The sequence below is a fragment of the Dunckerocampus dactyliophorus genome, chromosome 1 (genome assembly GCF_027744805.1).
Source record: "Dunckerocampus dactyliophorus isolate RoL2022-P2 chromosome 1, RoL_Ddac_1.1, whole genome shotgun sequence".
Lineage (NCBI taxonomy): Eukaryota > Metazoa > Chordata > Actinopteri > Syngnathiformes > Syngnathidae > Dunckerocampus > Dunckerocampus dactyliophorus.
In genome coordinates, this window is record NC_072819.1 from 15,866,910 (window position 1) to 15,888,529 (window position 21,620).

The following is a 21,620-nucleotide window of genomic DNA, read 5'->3' on the forward strand; positions in this document are numbered from 1 at the left end:
AATTGCTTAGCTAATTGTTTTGACATCAAATTAAAAATATTTCATCTGCATATTTGATGACTGTTGTTTTTAGCTGGCGCAAACATTCATTCATTTATTTTCCATGCCGCTCAATCCTGACTAGGGTCGCGGGGGTATGCTGGAGCCCATCCTAGCCGACCCCAGGTGAGAAGCGGGGCACACCCCGCCAGCCAAACGCAGGGCAAACACAACAGGACACGCAGGACAACCATCCACACTCACACCTATGGAGAATTTAGAGTTGCCAATTAACCTAATGTGCGTGTTTTTGAACATGTGGGAGGAAACTGGAGTACCCGGTGAAAACCCATGCACATGCAAATTCCACACATAAAAATTTCCAGATCTTCCAGCTCTTCTGACTGTGTGGCCAGCATGCTAACTACTTGGCCACTGTGGGGCCATCTGACAAACAATGAAAACATATTTACCAGTCAAAAGTTTGGACACACATCCTACCATTTTTTCTGCATCAAAACAACAAATGTTCACAAAATTCCAACAAAAATATGTGTCTCAAGGCATTTCCAAATAATTTGTTTGTAAATAATTTGTTTGTTGTTCTGACAAAAAGAAAAAAAAACTGACAAATTCCCATGAAAAGCATCCCCACATTAAGATTTTTTTTTGTGCTTTTTTCTGAAAACCAGAAAGATTCCAATGAAAAACATGTATCTCCACATTAACATTTTTGTGCATGTTTTTCTGAAAAAAAATTAAAATCCTCATTGGGATGCATAGCATTTGCAATAGCAAATGTCAGCATTTGTACAAACACAATGCCACACAACTCCACCGTAGCGATGCTCGCAACATAACAAAAAGTGTCCTGCTGGTCCAACAAAACTAGTCGTGTAGGTGAATCGGGGTTGCCATGGTGACAACAGAGCTACAGTACCATTCACCTCTTTACAAGCCACAGTAGCACCCAAATGATATTGGAGTTGTTATTTTAAGCTAAAATAACCAGGCGTAGCATTGTTATTTACCACAATAACTATCTTTGTCATTGCTAATGTGACTGTAATGAGGCGATTAATTCACAACCTATTTTTGATTCAACCATTCATCTAATGATCTTTTGTGAGGGGGAAAATAAATGACAAATCCTGACATTCAAGCTATGTGCTGCTTTTTTCCATCAATAATTTGTTCTTGGATTTGCAGGGCTGTGGGTGGTAATACCGCAGCTGTATTCATGGAACAGGGTTCAGTGGTTTTAACATAGCTCTTAAATTGGCTTTTACGACATTATTATTACATTGTGCAGGTGCACTTAATGTTGTGGCCGCTGTATAGTCCAGCTGTATGAGACACTTGTACACATTGTACACAGACCTCCTGCACATATGCATAAATACGCTGCTCACCAAACACCATTATGAACAGCTTTTGCTTTTGCAGCTTTAACCTGCAAATTCAATCCAATAACCTTCCCTGTCAATATTTATTTACTCACCGCTGTTGTTTGCAACTCGCCTCATCATCAACGCTGCCTCCTATTTGTTTTTAGTCTTATCTTTGCTCAAAGCCAAAGCCGCAAGATGAAGGAATTTCAATTTGTGGAGGTGACGTGAGTCCCAAATTCCACTCGCACGTCTTACTTTTTGACATGCAAATGACATTGTTATTACACAAGTGTAAAAAGAAGTGGAGCACTGTAAAACATAAAAGCTAGCTTTATTTCATAAGTGGTGATGGTGGAGTCTTACTGCTTACATCGCGTAACTTTATTTAAAAAATCAAGCAAAATATGAAGTGAATCCTGTCACGCTTTGCAGTGACACCACTCTGGTGCTGCAGGTGAGCTACCTATTGGTCTCTGTTTGTTTTGGATTTGGTTTCTCAGGTGTTTCTCATTGCAGGGCCACCTTGATGGGTGAAGCTACTGAACGAGCCACAGGTGTTCCTAATCAGAGCTGCCTCTTTATATTCACACCTGTGGCAGCAGGAAGGCGTCGTTTGATTGACCTTCATGGACTCACGCCACAAGCCATCGTCATCTTCCCAGACGCATTCTTGCTGCCCGTCTTCATCCTTGACCTTACACGGTAGATACAGTATATACTGTCTTTTTTCTATTGCCTTCCTGCCAGTTCGGTAGCTTCTCCCTGTTAGCCCTCCCGTTTGGAGTTTGGCAGTCTTTATGTTCGGTTCCCCTCCTTCGTGGTGCTATTTTGTTACTGTTTGCCCTGCACCATAGATTTTTGTTGTTATCCCTTTTTTTTCCTTCTTTTTGTTGTGGTGAACGAACAATTAAAGGACTTCCTTTTTGACACCACCCTGCCTGTCTGCCTTTTTGGGTCCAACCAAGTTCACGGCGTGACAGAATCAAACGACCACACTGATGGACCCTGCAGAGCAGGAAAAGATTTTTTTGGCACTCAAGGCTCATGGCCAGACTATTAGCCGCCATGAGCAAGTCCTAGAAGACATGTCGACCCTCCTTAAAGACATTCATGTCCGGACACTTGCCCAGGCCACCTCCTCTGAAGACCAGCCCTTACATGCTGTCCCAGTCACACCCTCCTTCATGCTGCCCAGTTCCTCCGTCCGGGAACCCAGCATGCCCCACCCGGCAAGGTTTGGAGGTGATTTTGGTCAGTGCGGGTTGTTTGTGCACCAGTGCTCCCTCATATTTGCACAACAACCAAGCACGTACGCCACAGACTCCGCAAGGGTAGCCTACATGCTTAGCCTCCTTTCGGGGCGCGCTGCCAGTTGGGCGTTGGCCATCTGCGAAAAGAAAACAGAGCTACGTGACAACTTACCCCTGTTTGTGACAGAGATGAAGAAAGTATTCGACCACCCGATGCGAGAGCGAGAGGCTGGCATGCGCCTTCTCTCCATCCGCCAGGGCAACTCCTCTGTCGCGGACCACTCTGTCATGTTCCGCATTCTCGCGGCCGAGAGCGACTGGGACGAGAAGGCACTACGCTGCAGCTACCTAGGAAGCCTCAGCTCCCGCCTTCAGGACGAGCTTGCAGCACGGGACGAGACAAGATCATTGGAGGAGCTGATCGCTTTGTCTCTTCGGTTGGATGGTCGGCTGCGGGAACGCTCATTCCAACGCCGAATGGAGACCCCCACCTTTCCACAACGGGCATCACCATCAACCCTTCCGGATCCCCTCCTTCCTCCTTCGGATGTCAGTGGACCGTCTTCGGGGGATTCCAGCGGAATCGAGCCCATGCAGCTGGGAGCCAATCGCCTGTCATCGACCGAGAGGAGCCGGCGGCTGCGCCTCCATTTGTGCCTCTACTGTGGGGAGGCGGATCACTCGCTCGCTGGTTGTCCGGTTCGCCCTGGAGGGCGCCGATCGCCTTCCTCCAGCGAGAGACCTTCAAAGGGCTCAACTGTGGTCGGACGTCTCCAGATCGAAGGTACGCTGTCATGGGGGCGAGAAGCATTATCCATAAAGGCTCTTGTTGACTCAGGAGCAGACGATAATTTTATTGACTGTGAGTTAGTAAAGCATTATAACATTCCTACTGTGTTGTTACCGTCTGCTAAGACTGTGCGCTCACTTGATGGTGGCCATCTTGCTAGCATTACTAGCCAGACTATTCCCTGTACTCTTCTCCTTGCGGGTAACCATCGGGAGACCATTAGTTTTTTGATAATCCCATCACGTTCAGCTCCGGTGGTCCTTGGCCTCACATGGCTTAAACAGCACAGCCCCACAATTGATTGGGCTATACTTAAAGTTACCAATTGGAGTAATCTTTGTCACAGTCACTGTTTGCGCTCTGCTGCTACACCCGCTTCTCACGCCAATCGTCCTCCACCGGCTCCTCCTGACCTCACTTTAGTGCCCAAGGAATATCACTCACTCCACAAAGTTTTTTGTAAGGATCGTGCTATGTCTCTTCCTCCTCACCGGCCTTATGATTGCTCCATTGAGTTGTTGCCAGGTGCACCTCTTCCCTCTAGTCGTCTTTATAACATCTCTCAACCTGAACAGAAGGCACTCGAGGATTATATTTCCTCTTCTCTCGCGGCAGGTCACATACGTCCATCGTCTTCTCCTCTGGCGGCTGGGTTCTTCTTCGTTAAAAAGAAGGATGGCTCGTTGCGACCCTGCATCGATTTTCGCGCCCTTAACCATATTACTGTCCGGAACAAGTACCCACTTCCTCTCCTTGATTCAGCCTTTACTCCTCTCCACAGTGCAGTCATCTTCTCTAAGCTAGATTTGAGGAATGCCTATCACTTAGTACGTATTCGCCAGGGTGACGAGTGGAAGACGGCCTTCAACACCCCACTGGGGCACTTTGAGTACTGCGTCATGCCCTTTGGCCTAACTAACGCCCCTGCCGTCTTCCAGAGTCTCATCAACGATGTGCTAAGGGACATGATTGGGCGCTTTGTTTTTGTATATCTTGACGATATCCTTATTTTTTCCCCCTCTGTTTCTACTCACCATCAACACGTTCGCTTGGTGCTCCAAAGATTATTAGCCAACCGTCTGTTTGTCAAGGCCGAAAAATGTTTATTCCATTCCTCCTCCGTGCCGTTCTTGGGGTTTATTGTGGAGAAGGGCCAACTCAGACCCGATCCCGCCAAAGTTGAGGCGGTGGTCGAATGGCCGACTCCGACATCTAAAAAGCTTGTGCAGAGGTTTCTGGGGTTCGCCAACTTTTATAGGCGCTTTATACAGAACTTCAGCAAGGTCGCAGAGCCTTTAAATAAGCTAACATCTTCTAAGGTTCCCTTTGTCTGGACCCCAGCGGCTGACACTGCTTTTAGGCGTTTAAAGTCGTGTTTTACATCTGCTCCTGTGTTGGTTCACCCTGACCCGTCTCTCCCTTTCTTTGTCGAGGTGGATGCGTCTGATACAGGGGTTGGGGCCGTACTCTCCCAGCGCTCTAGCTCGGACCAAAAGTTGCACCCCTGCGCCTTCTACTCCAGACGCCTTAATTCTGCGGAGCGCAATTATGACATTGGTAACAGAGAGCTCCTGGCGGTCGTCCTCGCCTTGCAGGAGTGGAGGCACTGGCTCGAGGGGGCGGCTCATCCATTCATCATCTTTACAGACCACCGGAACCTTTCTTATATTCGTGCTGCACAACGCCTCAACCCTCGTCAGGCACGTTGGGCCCTCTTCCTCACTAGATTTCATTTCGTCCTCACTTACCGTCCTGGATCTCTCAATGGGAAGCCCGATGCCCTCTCTAGGGTGTTCGCCCCTCCGGTGGAAGTTTCTCCCCCTGAGACCATTTTACCTAAAGACCGGATTCTCGGAGCGCTCCAATGGGAGGTGGAGAGGCGAGTGGCAGAGGTCAACAAGGACACACCCCCTCCTGTCGGATGTCCACCTGATCGACTCTTTGTTCCTCGCAACCTCCGATCTGAAGTCCTCATATGGGCTCACTCCTCTAAGCTCGCCTGTCATCCCGGAGCCAGACGGACGGCGTTTCTCCTGTCACAGCGCTTCTGGTGGCCGTCCCTGCATGCTGACACCAGGAGTTTCGTAGCCGCGTGTTCAGTATGCGCGAGGAACAAGTCATCCAATCAAGCAGCGGCAGGCTTGCTGCAGCCACTCCCCATCCCCTCCCGTCCGTGGTCACACATAGCCATGGACTTTGTCACCGGACTACCTGCTTCCAGGGGCTTCACTACAGTCCTTACCTTCGTCGACAGGTTCTCTAAGTCAGCCCACTTCATCCCACTCCGCAAGCTACCCTCCTCCTTCGAAACAGCTAAACTTCTGGTCCAGCATGTGGTACGCATCCATGGTATCCCGCTCGATGTGGTGTCAGACAGAGGCCCGCAGTTTGCTGCTGCTACCTGGAAGGCTTTTTGCAAAACCCTTGGAGCAACTGTGAGTCTTTCGTCGGGGTACCATCCTCAATCAAACGGACAGACTGAAAGGGCCAACCAGGACTTGGAAGCAGCCTTGCGGTGTGTGTGCCACCAGCATCCCACTTCCTGGTCCCGCTATCTGCCTTGGGTGGAATATGCCCACAATACGTTGGTATGCTCTTCGACGGGTCTCTCCCCATTCCACGTAGCCCACGGCTTCCAGCCTCCCCTATTCCCCTCCCAGGAGAAAGAATCATCTGTGGCTTCTGTGGCCACCCTGTTGCGCCGGGTCCACCGGGTGTGGCGAGACACCCGGGCTGCACTTATGCGCACCGCCAAACGGAACCAGAGGTTGGCGGACCGACATCGCAAGCCTGCTCCCGAATACAAGCCTGGCCAGAAGGTTTGGTTGTCTTCACGGGACCTTTCGTTGGCCGGAGAATCCAAAAAGATGGCACCCAGATTCATTGGACCCTTTGAGGTCATCCGTATGGTTAACCCTGTGTCAGCCAGACTGAAGCTTCCGCCATCTCTCAAGAGGTACCCGGTGTTCCACGTGTCCCTCATGAAGCCTGTCTCCTCCTGCGAGCTCAGCCCTCCAGCAGTGCCTCCTCCTCCTCCTCGGTTGGTGGATGGCCATCCTGCATTTACGGTCAAATCTATTGTGGATGCCAGGAAGCGGGGCAGGGGCGTACAGTATCTTATCGACTGGGAGGGATACGGCCCAGAGGAACGTTCGTGGGTCTCTCGTTCTCTTATTCTTGACGTCTCCCTTCTTGCCGACTTTTATCAGCAATTCCCCGACAAACCAGGTAACCCTTCGAGGGGTGCCACTTAATTGGGAGGGGGGAATACTGTCACGCTTTGCAGTGACACCACTCTGGTGCTGCAGGTGAGCTACCTATTGGTCTCTGTTTGTTTTGGATTTGGTTTCTCAGGTGTTTCTCATTGCAGGGCCACCTTGATGGGTGAAGCTACTGAACGAGCCACAGGTGTTCCTAATCAGAGCTGCCTCTTTATATTCACACCTGTGGCAGCAGGAAGGCGTCGTTTGATTGACCTTCATGGACTCACGCCACAAGCCATCGTCATCTTCCCAGACGCATTCTTGCTGCCCGTCTTCATCCTTGACCTTACACGGTAGATACAGTATATACTGTCTTTTTTCTATTGCCTTCCTGCCAGTTCGGTAGCTTCTCCCTGTTAGCCCTCCCGTTTGGAGTTTGGCAGTCTTTATGTTCGGTTCCCCTCCTTCGTGGTGCTATTTTGTTACTGTTTGCCCTGCACCATAGATTTTTGTTGTTATCCCTTTTTTTTCCTTCTTTTTGTTGTGGTGAACGAACAATTAAAGGACTTCCTTTTTGACACCACCCTGCCTGTCTGCCTTTTTGGGTCCAACCAAGTTCACGGCGTGACAAATCCTTTGGTATTTGCTGAATAGAAACTTTTGTGAGGTACACAGAAATATCATCTGACATTTAAGGCATATTTTTCAAACATTTTTTCCTCAGATTGTTGTAATTTTACGAGATTTAGGCATTTTGATAATTGAGGTTCCACTGTACGTCATATTCTTTTATTTTCAGTGTCTTTATCTTTTAACACTCCTTGAGACTGCTCCTTCTTCTGGAGTGTGTGGGAAAAAAAAAGCATCAGTAAAAGCTAAAGAAAAAAAAAATGCAAGGTTATCCTTCAATGCTTGGTGAAATTCTTGTGAGGTGTGCTAAAATCCAGTGCGATCCATTGACGTCACGCTTTGTGGCGGTTCGATGTCCATGATATACGTAGGTGACATTTATTAGACATATTTTTTTATTGTTGTTCGATAATTGATATTTTTCTTGTAGTCTAATTTGTTTCTTCTTTTAGATTCAAGATTCAAGATTCAAGAGAGTTTTATTGTCATATGCACAGTAAAACAGCAGTTATACTTTGCAATGAAAGTCTTATTTTGTTCATTCTCCCAAGAAAAGAAAGAAAACACAAGAAAGAATAAGAACATAAAAAAAACATAAATACCAATAAATTAAGCAACAACAACAGAAGAGACATTAATACAAATAAATAATACAAATAAATGAATAAATAAATAAATAAAGTGCTATGAGTGTGTGCGTGTGTTGCGTGTGGCGTGTGTGAGTGCTTCGTTGAGAAGCCTGATGGCCTGTGGGTAAAAGCTGTTTGCCAGCCTTGTGGTCCTGGACTTCAAACTCCTGTAGCGTCTGCCTGACGGTAGGAGTGTGAATAATGAGTGTTGTGGATGTGTGCTGTCCTTGATGAGGTTGTGTGTTCTGCGTAGGACTCTAGATTTATAAATGTCTTGCAGTGAGGGGAGGGCTGTCCCAACAATGTTCTGTGAGGTCTTGATCACCCGCTGGAGTGCCTTCCTATCACGTGTTGTACAGTTACCGTACCAAACAGTGATGGAGGCGGTAAGGACACTTTCCATAGTGCATCTGTAGAAGCAACTCAGGATTGTGGTGGACATGCCAAATTTCCTCAGTCTTCTCAGGAAGTACAGTCTCCTTTGGGACTTCTTGATGATTTGTTGGGTGTTGTGAGACCAGGTGAGGTCCTCGCTGATGTGTGTGCCAAGGAACTTGAAGGTTTTCACCCTCTCCACCTCAGTCTCATCAATAAACAGGGGTTTATTTATTTAATGCTCCTTTTTGAGGTTGTATTCCTCCTTTTGGAATAATCATCACATCCGAGTGGCTCATTTGAGACAGGACAGCACCCGGAAAACCGGCTGATGTAAACAGGTCTATTAATATACTTTGTTTAGGCTGCTCTTTCTTTTGGAATAAATGTTGTGAAAAAAAGCTGCAAAAAGCAGAAGAAAGAGCAAAATGAGAGAGCTGAGGTCCTGCACGATATACTTACATCATGCATGGCGACGGCTTGCAAATTTTCCTTTTTTCCCCCAGAAATCTGGTCGTATTCTGATATTTCTGACCTCAGGCTTACAACTTTTCCCCTTTCAGATTGATTACAATAGCCTGCACCTATTTCTTGTCTCGCTGTTCTGTAAAAACGGCACTATATGCCAGGGGTCAACAAACCCGTTGATTGCGAGCTACTGGTCGATCTTTGGGACTTTGCCGGTCGATCGTGAGAATATTGAGGAAAAAAAACAAGTTATTACATCAGTGCTCTCCTCCTATTTAAAGACAAAGCTTTAAAGACAAAGCCGAGACCAGGGATCTTGGTCTCAAAAAGGTTGGTGACCACTGTTATATGCTAACATCGTCACACGAATTATGTGACTGAGGGATGTCATGTTGCTATGCGAAAGTGCATACACTTGCTGCAATATCGTGCTTGACCTGGGTTCTGAATAATAGACACAAATAAATAAATGCTGGATTTACTGTTCCAGCCACTCTGCTGTGTAAAAAAGAGGTTCTTGTTTACCTGAGCTCCACTTTGCCATTGACCAGTGCCAGGGAGATGAAGTCCTTCTTGCCGTCCTGGCCGTTGTAGAGCAGGATGCCCGTCATGTCAGCCGCCCTGAACTCCATGGCGATGCGGACCGTGTGGTAGGCGGTCATGGTCTGGAAGGCCAAGTAGGACTGGCCTCCGAAGGATGGGATAAAGTACTTCATCACTGTAAGAGGGGAGAGAGGACAATGACATATTAACTGAGATGTTCCGCGCTTCCACCCAGATGTGTATTTTTGGGAACAATCATTTTCTGCTTTATCAAAAAGGGGAACAGGATGAGAAGAAGGAGGTGCACGAAAATCATTTATTTCGACAATTCTGATCATCCTCCATTCCCTCCATCAATCTGTCCTCACGTCCGCCCTGTGGAGGATGGCAACTTCTAATGACTTGATTGATCCAAACCAGGCCTTTCATTTAGTTGCCCCAAATCAAACTTTCTTAGAGGCTAATTCCAATCAAAGCAATTTGTGTTAATTATCTGATGATGATGCCACAAGACATATTAAGGGACACCTGCTGGTTACTGCTACAGGAAGTGCAAATGGAAGAAAAGATGGAGCTGCGGGTAGAATGTCTACAGTCATTTCTGGACTATTGAGCGCACCTGAATATACACCACACCCACTAAGTTTAAAGAGAATAAAATATTTGCACATATAGGCCGAACCTGTCTATAAGCCGCAGGTAGCCAAATTGTAACATGGGATATTTACTACACAGAACGATGTTAAACGGAAGGATTATTTTTTAACTTTTAAAGAAATGAATGCTTTTTTTCCAAACAGTGCCAAACAGTGCGTGTAACACAGCTTCTCATTCATCGCTGTCTTCAGCTTGAACAGCCTCACAATTCCTTTGTCACACACTTTGTTGTGTTGTCATCTGTCGCTTTTGTCGTTGCTCTCAGTGGCACTTTCGTCTTGAGGCAAATTAGCCCCGTCACGCAGTAGTTCAGCCTTTCTAAACCAGTTGGTGATACTGGATTTTTTGACACTTAAGCAAAGGTTGCTACATCAATGTCCTTTAACTTGAAAGCTGCATCATATGCATTTGCTTGTGTGTTTTCCAAGATGAGGGTGTGCAAAATGGCTGTTCTGAAATATACAAGATGTTGTGAGATTAGAATGGTACCATAAAAAAGTCGCAGAGTTCAAAGCGTGAAAAAAAGTAGCAGCTTATACATCGGAAATTACGGTACAGTCATCCCCCACTACTTGGCAGTTTGAACATTGCTCTCTTATTCTGTTGCGTTTTTTTGAAAATTAATTAATTAATAAATGGCCGCTGTCGACTATTGACTATTATTTGTAAAAAAAATATTGAAAGACAAATTATATGCACTATTCCGGTCACTAGGTGTCAGTAATGCTACATGGATGAGACATGACATTGAATTAGATTACCTTCACACTGCATGGAGTCAACCATGTGATGTCCGACATGATAGTGAAAAAAAAAGTCCTCCTCCCATTCCGTGTGGAAATGGTAAGGTTTTGGTTTCTTACTTTGTACTTCTTCCCCACTTCATATGAAACCATTTTTTTTTAGTTTAAAATAAACAAATTGGAGACTAACGAGTTAGCTTAGTAGCATGCTATGTTTAAAGCAGCGGCCATCTCTAATGTGCCTGCAGTGATTCTATTGCCTGTGTATTACAGTTGAGCAATGTGTTGTAAACAAAGAATAATAGGAATTTAAAGCTGACTATAGAGGTGTTATTTTATGTCTACAGGGCTCTAATAATGGTAAAGACAAAGAAAGTTGTAAACAGGTTTTCTATGCTATAACTACGAAAATATTCCATTTATTAATATTGAATCCTACTTTGCAGAAATTCACTTATCGCGGTCAGGTCTGGAAGCAATTAATCGTGATAAACACGGGACAACTGTACAAGATTTCGAAGGGTAGAGCATTTTCTAGTTTCAAAAGTTGGCTGATGGGCTTGTTCCTCCACAACAAACTCATCCATACACGCCTTTATGTACCATCATTTCTGGTATATAAGCCTCTGCTTTTTTCTCATGCTGTGAACATGGCAGTTTGTACAGTGAGGCGGCTAATTTATTGCTAAAAACTACATTTCCCATGATGCTTAGAGTGCAGCTTCAGAAAGTAGTGATGTGGATGAGTGATGTGGAAGCTAATATCACATTTCTTAGTCTTATGCAGCAATCTCTGACACATCTTAAGCAAGTTTGATCAAGTGTAGAATTACTACAGCTTCTATTTGAACTACTCGGACCGCCAACCATTCACTATCACCTACAGATTTTGAAAGGCTGGACTACTGCGTGATGAAGAGCGTGAGCTCAAGCTAAATGGCTAATGGCTTGAGACAAAAGTGACACAAAGAGCGACAACAAAAGCGAGAGACTGACAAAGTGTGTGATAAAAGGACTTATGAGGCTGTTACTGAAGAAGACGTCTTGAGTGGTCTTAGTTCCTAGGAGGAGGAGGAAGACGACTTTTCTGGTAGGCTACTCTTTAACTGGCTGTGTTACACGCCACACTGTTCAGCACTGTCTAACTTGGCATGTTACACACACTTTTCTGTTTATTTAATCAAAAGTTTAAAAAAATATTTTTGCGTACTAAATATCCAATGTTGCAACGTGATTGGCTACGGGAAAACCTACGCGTTGTGTCTGTGTCCTGACTGGCTAAGAGAGAACCCACGCATTGTGTTCTGCATCCTGATTGGGTAAGGGATGGTAGACCATTGTCAATCAGTTTCCTCTGCGCCTTCCTGTGCAGTACAGAATAAGTTCGGCTTGCCAAATTTACATAAATATTTGATTGTTAGCAGTATCATTCTGAAGGATGCTAACCATCGCACAAAATGTTGGACTTCTGGACATGTTGAAAGAAGGTAGAAGTTGCGGCTGTAGGGCGCGATTATGGAGGAGGGCAAGGAGGACGAAAATACGCCGACAGGAACAATATGTTTTAACAAGGATACAAAAACACTACTGTACAGTGGAACAGCACCAGGATGAAGAGGCAGAGGTCAGAGGAGTGAAATACGTGAGTCATAATAATAATTTCTTGTGTCCAACCTCATAGGTTGGTCATTAAAATTCAAATGAAAGTTTGAACTTTTTTTGAGAGTGTTTAAACAAGAGAGAAATGTGAGAAAATGTTAATGCCTGTCTGAGGAAAGTGTATAAAGTGTATGGGGCGTTTTTCAGCCTTGAAATATAGATAATTATTGAAAAAAAATAAAACTGGGTACTTCACAGATTTCACTTATTGCAGGCTATTTTGGTAACCTATCCCCCGTGATAAACGAGGGAACACTGTATAGCATAACTAATACAAAATAAACATAAATAAATACAATATTGACCCAAATATGAGAGCGTATTTTCCAAAGAAACAAGTCTGAAAAAGATGTGACTGATATTAAAAACTCAGTCAATTCGACTTTGATTTTGTCTAAAAATAATAATAATAACATCACAATTGTAACCCTAGTCATAATAAAAATAATATAATATGTCTCATATTCCGCAAGACAGTTTGGACTTTTGGTTGGGTTGTACCTTTTTCTGCTATTATTTCCTGTTCGGTGCCTTTATTTCGTTACGTCTGTTTCCTGTTTGAACTGTATGCATTACCTTTACTCGGGTTAGAGACAGCTGGGGAGCATAACTGTCTTTGATTTGTATTTGGGGTTCTACTTAATTCAGCTGGGGTTGCTGCTAGTCGCCGGTTCATTCTTTTCCTCGGACTAAGGTTAGCTATATGTTTGATGCTTTCCATTGCTTCTCTGTTAGCTGGTTTCCTGTTTGCTGATATTATTCTCCTTCTGTTGCATGCTCCTGTTTCCACCCCCCATGGTAAGATTTATGTTTGCGTTAGCTGTACCTCCTAGCCTTCTTTGCTATTTTGGTACTTTGCCTTTTTGTGTGCCATGGCGCTGTGTGTGAGCTTATCTTTTGTTAGTTAAAGACTTTATTCAGCCAACCTGCCACCAAGTAAAGTAAATTAGTGAAACACGACAAATATGGTGTGGTGTGTCTAATTACTTTTGTACCACATGTGCCCCCTAAAGTTCAGAAGTACAGCCCTGAAGGTGCAATGGTGAATATGATTGAATTTTTAAAAAATCATGTCTTGTTGTCATATATTTTAAAATCTACTCTATTGCTCTAAATGCTTTTAAGACATTAGGGCCTGGTAAATTCATATCTTATTGCTTCATTTACATATTGTAGCACTAAGTAAGAGCCATTAAAAAGAACTGCTTAGGTTATTACTTTGCAACTACTTTGGTGAGCAGCATATTAAAAAAACATACTTTTAATATTCCTTTTCCGCATTTTTATAGCTCAATACCGCAGTTAGAAATGTGGTGCTTCCTTTGGGACTCAAACCTACAGAAAAAAATATCATGTATTGCCATAACATTGCCACATACTGTACACAAACTACTGATAGAAGACACAGAAGACATTCATTTATTACAACTTACCTTTCTCACACACAGGGCCTCCTCGCCCGGCAGGACATTTGCAGCTGAATTCATTGCCGTCCTCCTCGCAAGTTCCCCCGTGGAGACAAGGGTGGGACTCGCAGGGTCTGTGGTGCTTGTGTAGTCTGTCCCGCACATGAGCGACGACGGTGGTGGTGGTGGCGGGAGGCATTCCTGTTGTAGTGACGATGGGTTGTGCTGTGGTGGTGACAGCTGGTGCAGAGGTGGTCGTGGTCCGTCTGCCGGTGCTGGGCCTGCGGGTCGTGCCCGGGGGCCGACGAGTGATGTAGGGGGAGGTTACCAGACGTCTGGTGGTGGGAGCAGGAGTGGTGATTGACGCAGTAGTGGTGGTATAGAAGGGCATGGAGGAGAGGCCTGCAAATGAAAATGATAAATGGCAACTAGATACTGTAAATACTACTTAAATAAATAAGTCTCTACTTATAGAGTATTAACCACACAAGATAGCAGTAGCTACATTTGAGCTTTCATGTGTGGTCAGCATCCAGCAGCTTTATCTACAGTACCTCTGCATGTACTTCACAATGTTGTTTGCGTACTCAGCTGTTGGTGTGAAAGTCATGCGTGTTCCACTTGCTGTGCTGTTGTTTACAATAAACACATCTGTGGTATGGCCACGGCCGTTAATGCCAATGTTTGTTTTTGACTCAGCGGCTATTAGCTTTTGTAGACTACACACTCAGCAACGATAGGTGACTTGGCTGTTAACTGAATAGAGGCGTTAATTGGAACATTTACGGTAATTGAGACTGAGCTTAGATTAGAGTAGTAGAGGGTTTGATTCATTCAAGTTCTTACCATAGTTGTTGAAGCGAATATTCTCGTCCACGGGCTTCTTGACAGCGATGCTGGTCTCCTTGGACACCTTCAACTGTTTAAGCAGCGCTCCCTCAATGTCCTCCACTGTGTATCTTGTTTCTACAATAAACAAGAGGCATATTCACTCAGGGCAAGATCTCCAGAGTAAAGGAGATAGTTGATATATCAGCCTGTGACAGGCAGGAGGCAGGAGGGTCTCCCTCAGGGGACCACTTGTCCTCCACCTGCTGGTTGGCCTGCATTTTTTCCCTGCTTTTTTCAGATGAATTGCTCTCATAATGTTTGACACAGATGTTGGTGCTTTACTGGCCATAGCGGACAGTCACTTAACGGCGGCCGTTAGCCTGTATGAAGGGTATGAAGGACGCTAAGTGCTGTTCAGAAGGAAAGGAGACACCTGGGATGCTGGAGGATTTGTCAGGTGCAACCGGAGCTTTCCCTGTCACTTGTAACTTGTTGTAACTCCCATGATTTTACGGTGACGATACATTTGTGATCTTGGAGAATTTTGCTGCTCATGCGATATCTCATGTTATGTACTAATTTCAATTTCAATTGAGAGATGCGGCATCTCATTTTCGAGGGGGTCCAATGGCCAACGGCCAGTGATGAGAGGGCACTTTCACACCAGTCTGCTGCTTTAACAGGCTGCCGTAGAAATGAAAAAAAGAATAAATGAAATGAAAAAAAAATGCTGCTGCAACACTGGGAACTATGACAAAACAGTACATTTTTACATAAATCAGTGGAACATCCAAAGCTGAAAGGTTCCAAAGTCATACAATTAAGATAACAACTACAATTTTCTGTCAAAATAAAACACATCAAAGTGAAACACACATATACTAAAGGTGGACCTATGAGACTTGTGAAATTGGTGAAAAATACTAGAATAGGGGATCTTTAAATTCTAGAATGCAAACTTACTGCTTGCTAATGCATATGAAAGATCCACAAGTGCTGGAGATTAAATTGACTTAAGACAGGAAAAAACGTCAGTCATTTCACACCCTTCACTACCACTGTGTGAATAATGAACCCATCCTGTTCTTATATTTCAACTGACTTCCCGTCTCACCTGGTTTGAAATGAGCCTCCACAAAGGCCAGGATGGAGTTGCTAGGCGCCAGGTTACGGACACGGACGCTCATGAAGTCTTTGCGGACCTCTGACTTCCTGAATAGGTCATTGAGCTGAATAAAAGAAGGGAAGATGGATAGTGTGAGAGGTGGGGAGGACAGATAATAAATGAGCCATCCTATCACTACACCAACTTCTATAGTCTCTTTGCTAGAAAGCATGTGTGATTGAAGAAAGTGACATTTAGCTACACATGAGACGAGGAGGGAGGGCTAGAGCTTGAAGATAAATGTCATGCTCCTGATTAGTTTTCCCTCAGAATGTGCATTGAGTGCAGCTTCTATTCAAACTTCCATACTTTTAACTTAAAAAATGTGGGTCAACATTTAGTGGAAAAAAAAAAAAAACACACACACACACATAAGAACATTCCACCATTATTCGTGCGGTGGATTTGTCATATTCACATACAGTCTACCCGCCACAGGGGCCCACTAACCCACTTTCCACCCCTCCCCCACCTTCTTCTCTCTTCAATCTGCACATTTGAATGAAGCCCATCATCGTGTTCCATATAATGATTCCTCCCAAGAAATCTGAAGTCATAATCTTGGATATACGGATGCTTTGTTGTACTCAAGGTACGAACTGAACAGGGCAAAAAAAGGTTTAGTTTTTCAGCACCTGATTCTTGGAATACAATACATTCTCAATGTAGACTTCAAGCCCTTGTTTGCAATGAATGACTTTAAAGTTCTGGTGAAATCTTTGCAGTCCAGGATGTGTCTGTGTAAGTGTTGTCGGCTTCTTATGAATGTTGTTTGCTTGTCTTAAACGAAACTCTACTGCTGCCTTCTTGGCCAGGTCTCTCTTGTAAAAGGGATCTTTGATCTCAATGGGACAAACTTGGAAAAATTAAATAACAATTAACTCAAAACCCTGAAAGACAATAAAAAAGTTAATTTACTACGTGCAGTGCAGGATTCTCAGTTAATAGTTAATTTTTCCAAATATGTGACTGTTTTTGTTGTGTTGTTCATATTGTTACACTGTTGATATTGCTCTATTGATATTATTATATTGTTTACAAATTCAGGGAATAAGGAGGGCTTTAGGGGGTAAAAAAGCCCCAAAATGTCAATGCTAGCCATTAGTTCCAGTAGTTTTTGCTTTCGTCTAGTTATTTTCCAATATTGACTATTTTACTCAAACAATTGTATGTAATAAAAGTAGGGCTGTCAAATGATTAACACTAATAAAGTAACCGGAGAGCGCAGACCTCCTAAGTGCCATAAAAGTGCCATAGTTATCCCCATATTGTGATTTTTCAGCATAAATATTAGTCCAACATTTATTTTATCTACATAAGATGGCTGATGTTAGCATCCTAGCAGTGCTAACATGCCAATGTTAGCACTGCTAGCAAAGCTAACACGTAGCATAATAGTGCTAAGTGTTTATATATGTGTCTACCCATGAAAATAGCTAAAAATGCTAGTATGCTAACACTGTCATGCTAGCAATGCTAACATACTAACACCTCACATGATAGTACTGGGAAGGCTAAATGTTCCAAATGAGTTGAGAATTTTGACTTTGAAACGGTCTGAGAAATGTGGAAGTAGCTAGCATGATTGTCCTGACTTTATTGAAGAAATGTGGAAGTAGTAGTAGTAGCAGGCAATAGCAGTTTTACAGAAAAGTGTGAATTTGGGGAAAATTTCAATTTTTTTTCAGTATAAATGTAGCTGGCCTGAATGTGCTTAACACGTTGAACAGTTTGATGTTGGAATGGCTTGAATCGGTTGAGAAATGTGACAGTAGTAGCAGGTCATAATCATTTCTTGAAGGGAAAAGAGCAAATTTTGGGAAAATTTTGAATTTTGGATTTTCGATAACCCCCAAAATGTAATCAGTTCTCCCATATCCCATTTCCGACAATTCAGGAGTATTTCATTCAAACCATTCAGAAGTTTTCAACTTATTTTGAACACAGACAGACAGACAGATAGATAAACGGCAGCAAAAACATAACCTCCGCGCTGTGCTTGCGCTTTGCGCTGTGCTTGGAGGAGATAACTAGAGAAGCACTAGGAGAGCGCAGAGCTCTGCCAAGCGCCATTGTTCCCCCCCAAATTGTGATTCACACCAAAATAATAATCTTACATTTTTTGGATCAGTCTTTGATATTTTGTAGAACCTGTTGGAAACTTGGCCTGTATTTTTTTCCAAGTGTGGTGACCATTTTTTGTGGAGTTATATGCACAAATGTCGAAAATGGTCCTATCTCGCAATGGTTAAGAGTCCTTTAAAAAATTCTGAATTCAGACGGTGATCCGGATCACCCCCAAAATTTGATCAGTTCTTTCATATTCAAGTTATTTTGAACACAAACAAACAAACAGACAGACAAACAGATAAACACCGGCTTCCGCTTTGCTCTACGCGGGGTGGAGGTGAACATTAATCCAATCAAACTAATCAGTTTTCAAATTAAATAAACATGAATAATCACTATTTGCAATTATGTGTGAAATATGCCCTTTTTTAAAAATGTATTTTATGAACAAAAAGACAAATGACAGGAAACAATTTTATATATTTGTATGTATTAACAGCTCCAAATGAAGTGAAAATTTAATTAATGCTAAAAGATAGCACACATGTCTGAAAATCTATTTGCCCAACACTAGTCTTTTTTAATAGTGGCAGAACATTTGAATCACACTTTAATCTTGTTATTATGAGCCATGAGGGGTTGCGTTCAAAGACAGCACTCATTTTTTTTAAGTTGAATCCACTGTTTTGACAATCAGTGTTACCAATCCAATGTATTTTCTGGGATTTCCTAGCACACATAAAGGAAAACTGCACTTTTTTTCCCCCTCATGTGAGACATGAACACATATGTCTTTCTCTTTTCTGTGCGTTCTAAAGATATAAAAACAGATAAAAACAGACAGGTCATTACTGCACGTATGGGAACCACTTATTCCACCTATAAAGCCTTCTAAGAAAGACTCCAAAAAGCGACAACAATGCTCCATTTACATATACTGTAATGTGACATGCATATTAACCAAGCTACAGCGACATTGTTATTATTATTATTAACATTGTTACGCTAACTACATTACTGGCGCATTGACACTTAGCCAGAACACATTGGCTAGCTACTAGGGATGAGCGAGTGCACCACTATCTGTATCTGTATCTGTTCACCCTTCAAAATTATCTCTATTCGTAGCTATACTGATAGTAAGCGGGGCATAAACAGGAAGTGAGCAAGGAATAGTTCGGATTTTTTGACATGAAGTTGTATGACATCCCCATCAGCAGTGGACTATATCAACAGTGACTTACCCCCCTACTTGGTCCAGTTCTAGTCGGATTTCCGTGACGAGGAACGTAGTTCTGCTTAGTTGCTGGGTCATTTAAGCAAAGAGGTTGGCTTCTCAAAACAATATGTGTTTGAAAGAGTAATACATTTATTACCACGGTCGGGTCTGGAACCAAGTAACCGCTATAAACGAGGGACGACTGAATTCCCATTTACCCCCCAATACACAATGACCTAATGTGTGATGCCTATAGTCCTGTTTGTGTCCTGATGTTTGTGTCCTCGAGATTTTCACAACATTTATTTTAAATCTTAATAAATCACTAAATGAATAATGTTTTCTTTTTTGTTAAAAGAGCATGCAGTTAAGCAGCTGTTCTCACCTTGTTTTCCTAAAAAGAAATGGAAATGGGCAATCTACAAGCTCACAACACATTTTTTGAATATTCACCCATGACATATTTATAATCAAGTATGGGGTCGCCCAAAAGTGTCCCTGTAAAGTGGGGTCTTTGTATAAAAAGGTTGAGAACCACTGCAGTACAACATATTTAATAGACCATTAGAGCATTTCAGCATTTACCCTTTGTACGTATTTATGTTTTTAATATGCCTCATTAAAAAAAATAATTTTCCTCTATTTGGTGTTTTAAAGTTCTGCGGGGGTTGCTGCAAACTTGTCTATTAGTGACAGCAATGCCACTCAGGCTTATGGCAGTGATATCACAGACAAGTAGACTACTTTGTCATGCTCCCGGTTGAGCTACAGTATACTATAAAGAGCAGTAAATGGTTATTTATTTATTGATGCTTATTAAAAACATACACAGGAAGGTGAAAATTGTTGAAATGGCACTTTAATAATAGTGTTTCAATGTATATTGCAATGCATATAGTGTATACTGTATAGTTGAATCAATGTTGATACAGTTCTACATTCATTCAATGTTGATCATATAGCAGAATAAAGGTTGATTAATTGTTAGAATTGAATGGACGTTAAACATTATTTCAATACTGATCATATCATAGTTTAAATAAAGGTTGATTGATTGTCACAATTGATTGGAAATTCAACATTATTTCAATGTTGATCAGAGTTAGCCCAGTGTTGTTTCAATGTCAGACATCAATGTTGATTCCAATCTACAGCCTGACAATATGTCCATGTTGATTCAATCAAAAATATTATATATATATGTTATATATATATATATCCATCCATCCATCCATTTTCTATACCGCTTCTCCTCATTAGGGTCGCGGGGCATGCTGGAGCCTATCCCAGCTGACTTTGGGCAACAGGCGGGGTACACCCTGGACTGGTCGCCAGCCAATGGCAGGGCACATATAGACAAACAACCATTCACACTCACATTCATACCTATGGACAATTTAGAGTCTCCAATTAACCTAACATGCATGTTTTTGGAATGTGGGAGGAAACCGGAGTACCCGGAGAAAACCCACACAGAAATGCCCAAGGGAGAATCGAACCAAGGTCTTCCCGATCTCCATATATATATATATATATATATATGGAAATATATACTGTATATATATATATATATATATATATACATACACATACAGTATATATATCTATATCTATATCTATATCTATATCTATATATATATATATATATATATATATATATATATATATATATATATATATATATATATATTATATTCTATATATGTAAAATAATAATGGACCGTAATTCCAAAGCTGTTAATTTGAATGTTACAACAATAACGTTGTAGTATTACATGTTGAGCACTTATGCAGTGTCTAGTCATATGTCTGACAATGCTTTGAGCTTGCCTGTGCAAAGATTTTGCTGGTATATTGTGGAGGTTGTTTGGCAGATATACCTGACTTTTTGCTTTGAGTTTTCACTGCCTAAATACATTTGTATTGATTTAGTGCAAGACCTGGTTTCATTTTTTCAGTTTTATAAGAAGTAGGCATAACAGTATTACTGTTACAGCTTCCTAATACTAGTCAGGGACGCCACCCTCAAGACATTTTGTCTCAAAATGCCAATTTATGATCATATTTCAAATAGGTGGTGGACCTAAATCTAGAAGTGTTACAACTGGAACTCAAAATACATTAAATATATTTCAAATGAAGAGGGTGACAAGGAAGGAAGGTAAGAAAAAAAGGATGCTACTTCTGAGGGAAAAAGTTCCGGTAATGCAAAATACTGTAAGTATTCCATGTTATCACAAATGTACCTGTTACTACATGGTCACAGCATGTACTGTATATAAAACCATAAAACCTTGTTGGGGGTTTTTGGAGGTGTTTTGATAGCAGTCTTTGTAGGCGGCAGAAGTGGATCCCATTACGTGCAGTAAAGAGCTGTCTCTTTTTATCTGTCTTTATATCATTAGAACTCACAGAAAACAGAAATACATATGTGTTCATGTCTCACATAAGGATTGTGAATAATGCGCAAAATTCCCAAAAAAAAGCGCAACTTTCCTTTAAATGCAACACATTGTACTTCCGCAGTAAGAGTTAGACTAGTGAGTGATGAGAATATCCACCTGCTGTTTTTCTTTGTCTTTCTGTTTATTTACTTGTAGAACCAGGTCAAA

General features: G+C 42.5%; 1 protein-coding gene across 6 annotated transcripts in view; it reads right to left on the reverse strand.

The window, feature by feature from the left end:
- agrn (agrin) overlaps nucleotides 1-21,620 on the reverse strand; it is a 379,909-nt gene that overhangs the window by 59,922 nt on the left and 298,367 nt on the right. For all 6 annotated transcript variants that reach the window (XM_054781405.1, XM_054781230.1, XM_054781147.1 and 3 more), the window contains 4 exons: nucleotides 15,669-15,783; nucleotides 14,570-14,689; nucleotides 13,751-14,125; nucleotides 9,241-9,433 (listed from right to left, as the gene is read on the reverse strand). In XM_054781405.1, coding sequence (XP_054637380.1) covers nucleotides 9,241-9,433; nucleotides 13,751-14,125; nucleotides 14,570-14,689; nucleotides 15,669-15,783 — 803 coding nt within the window. The remainder of the gene's footprint in view (nucleotides 1-9,240; nucleotides 9,434-13,750; nucleotides 14,126-14,569; nucleotides 14,690-15,668; nucleotides 15,784-21,620) is intronic.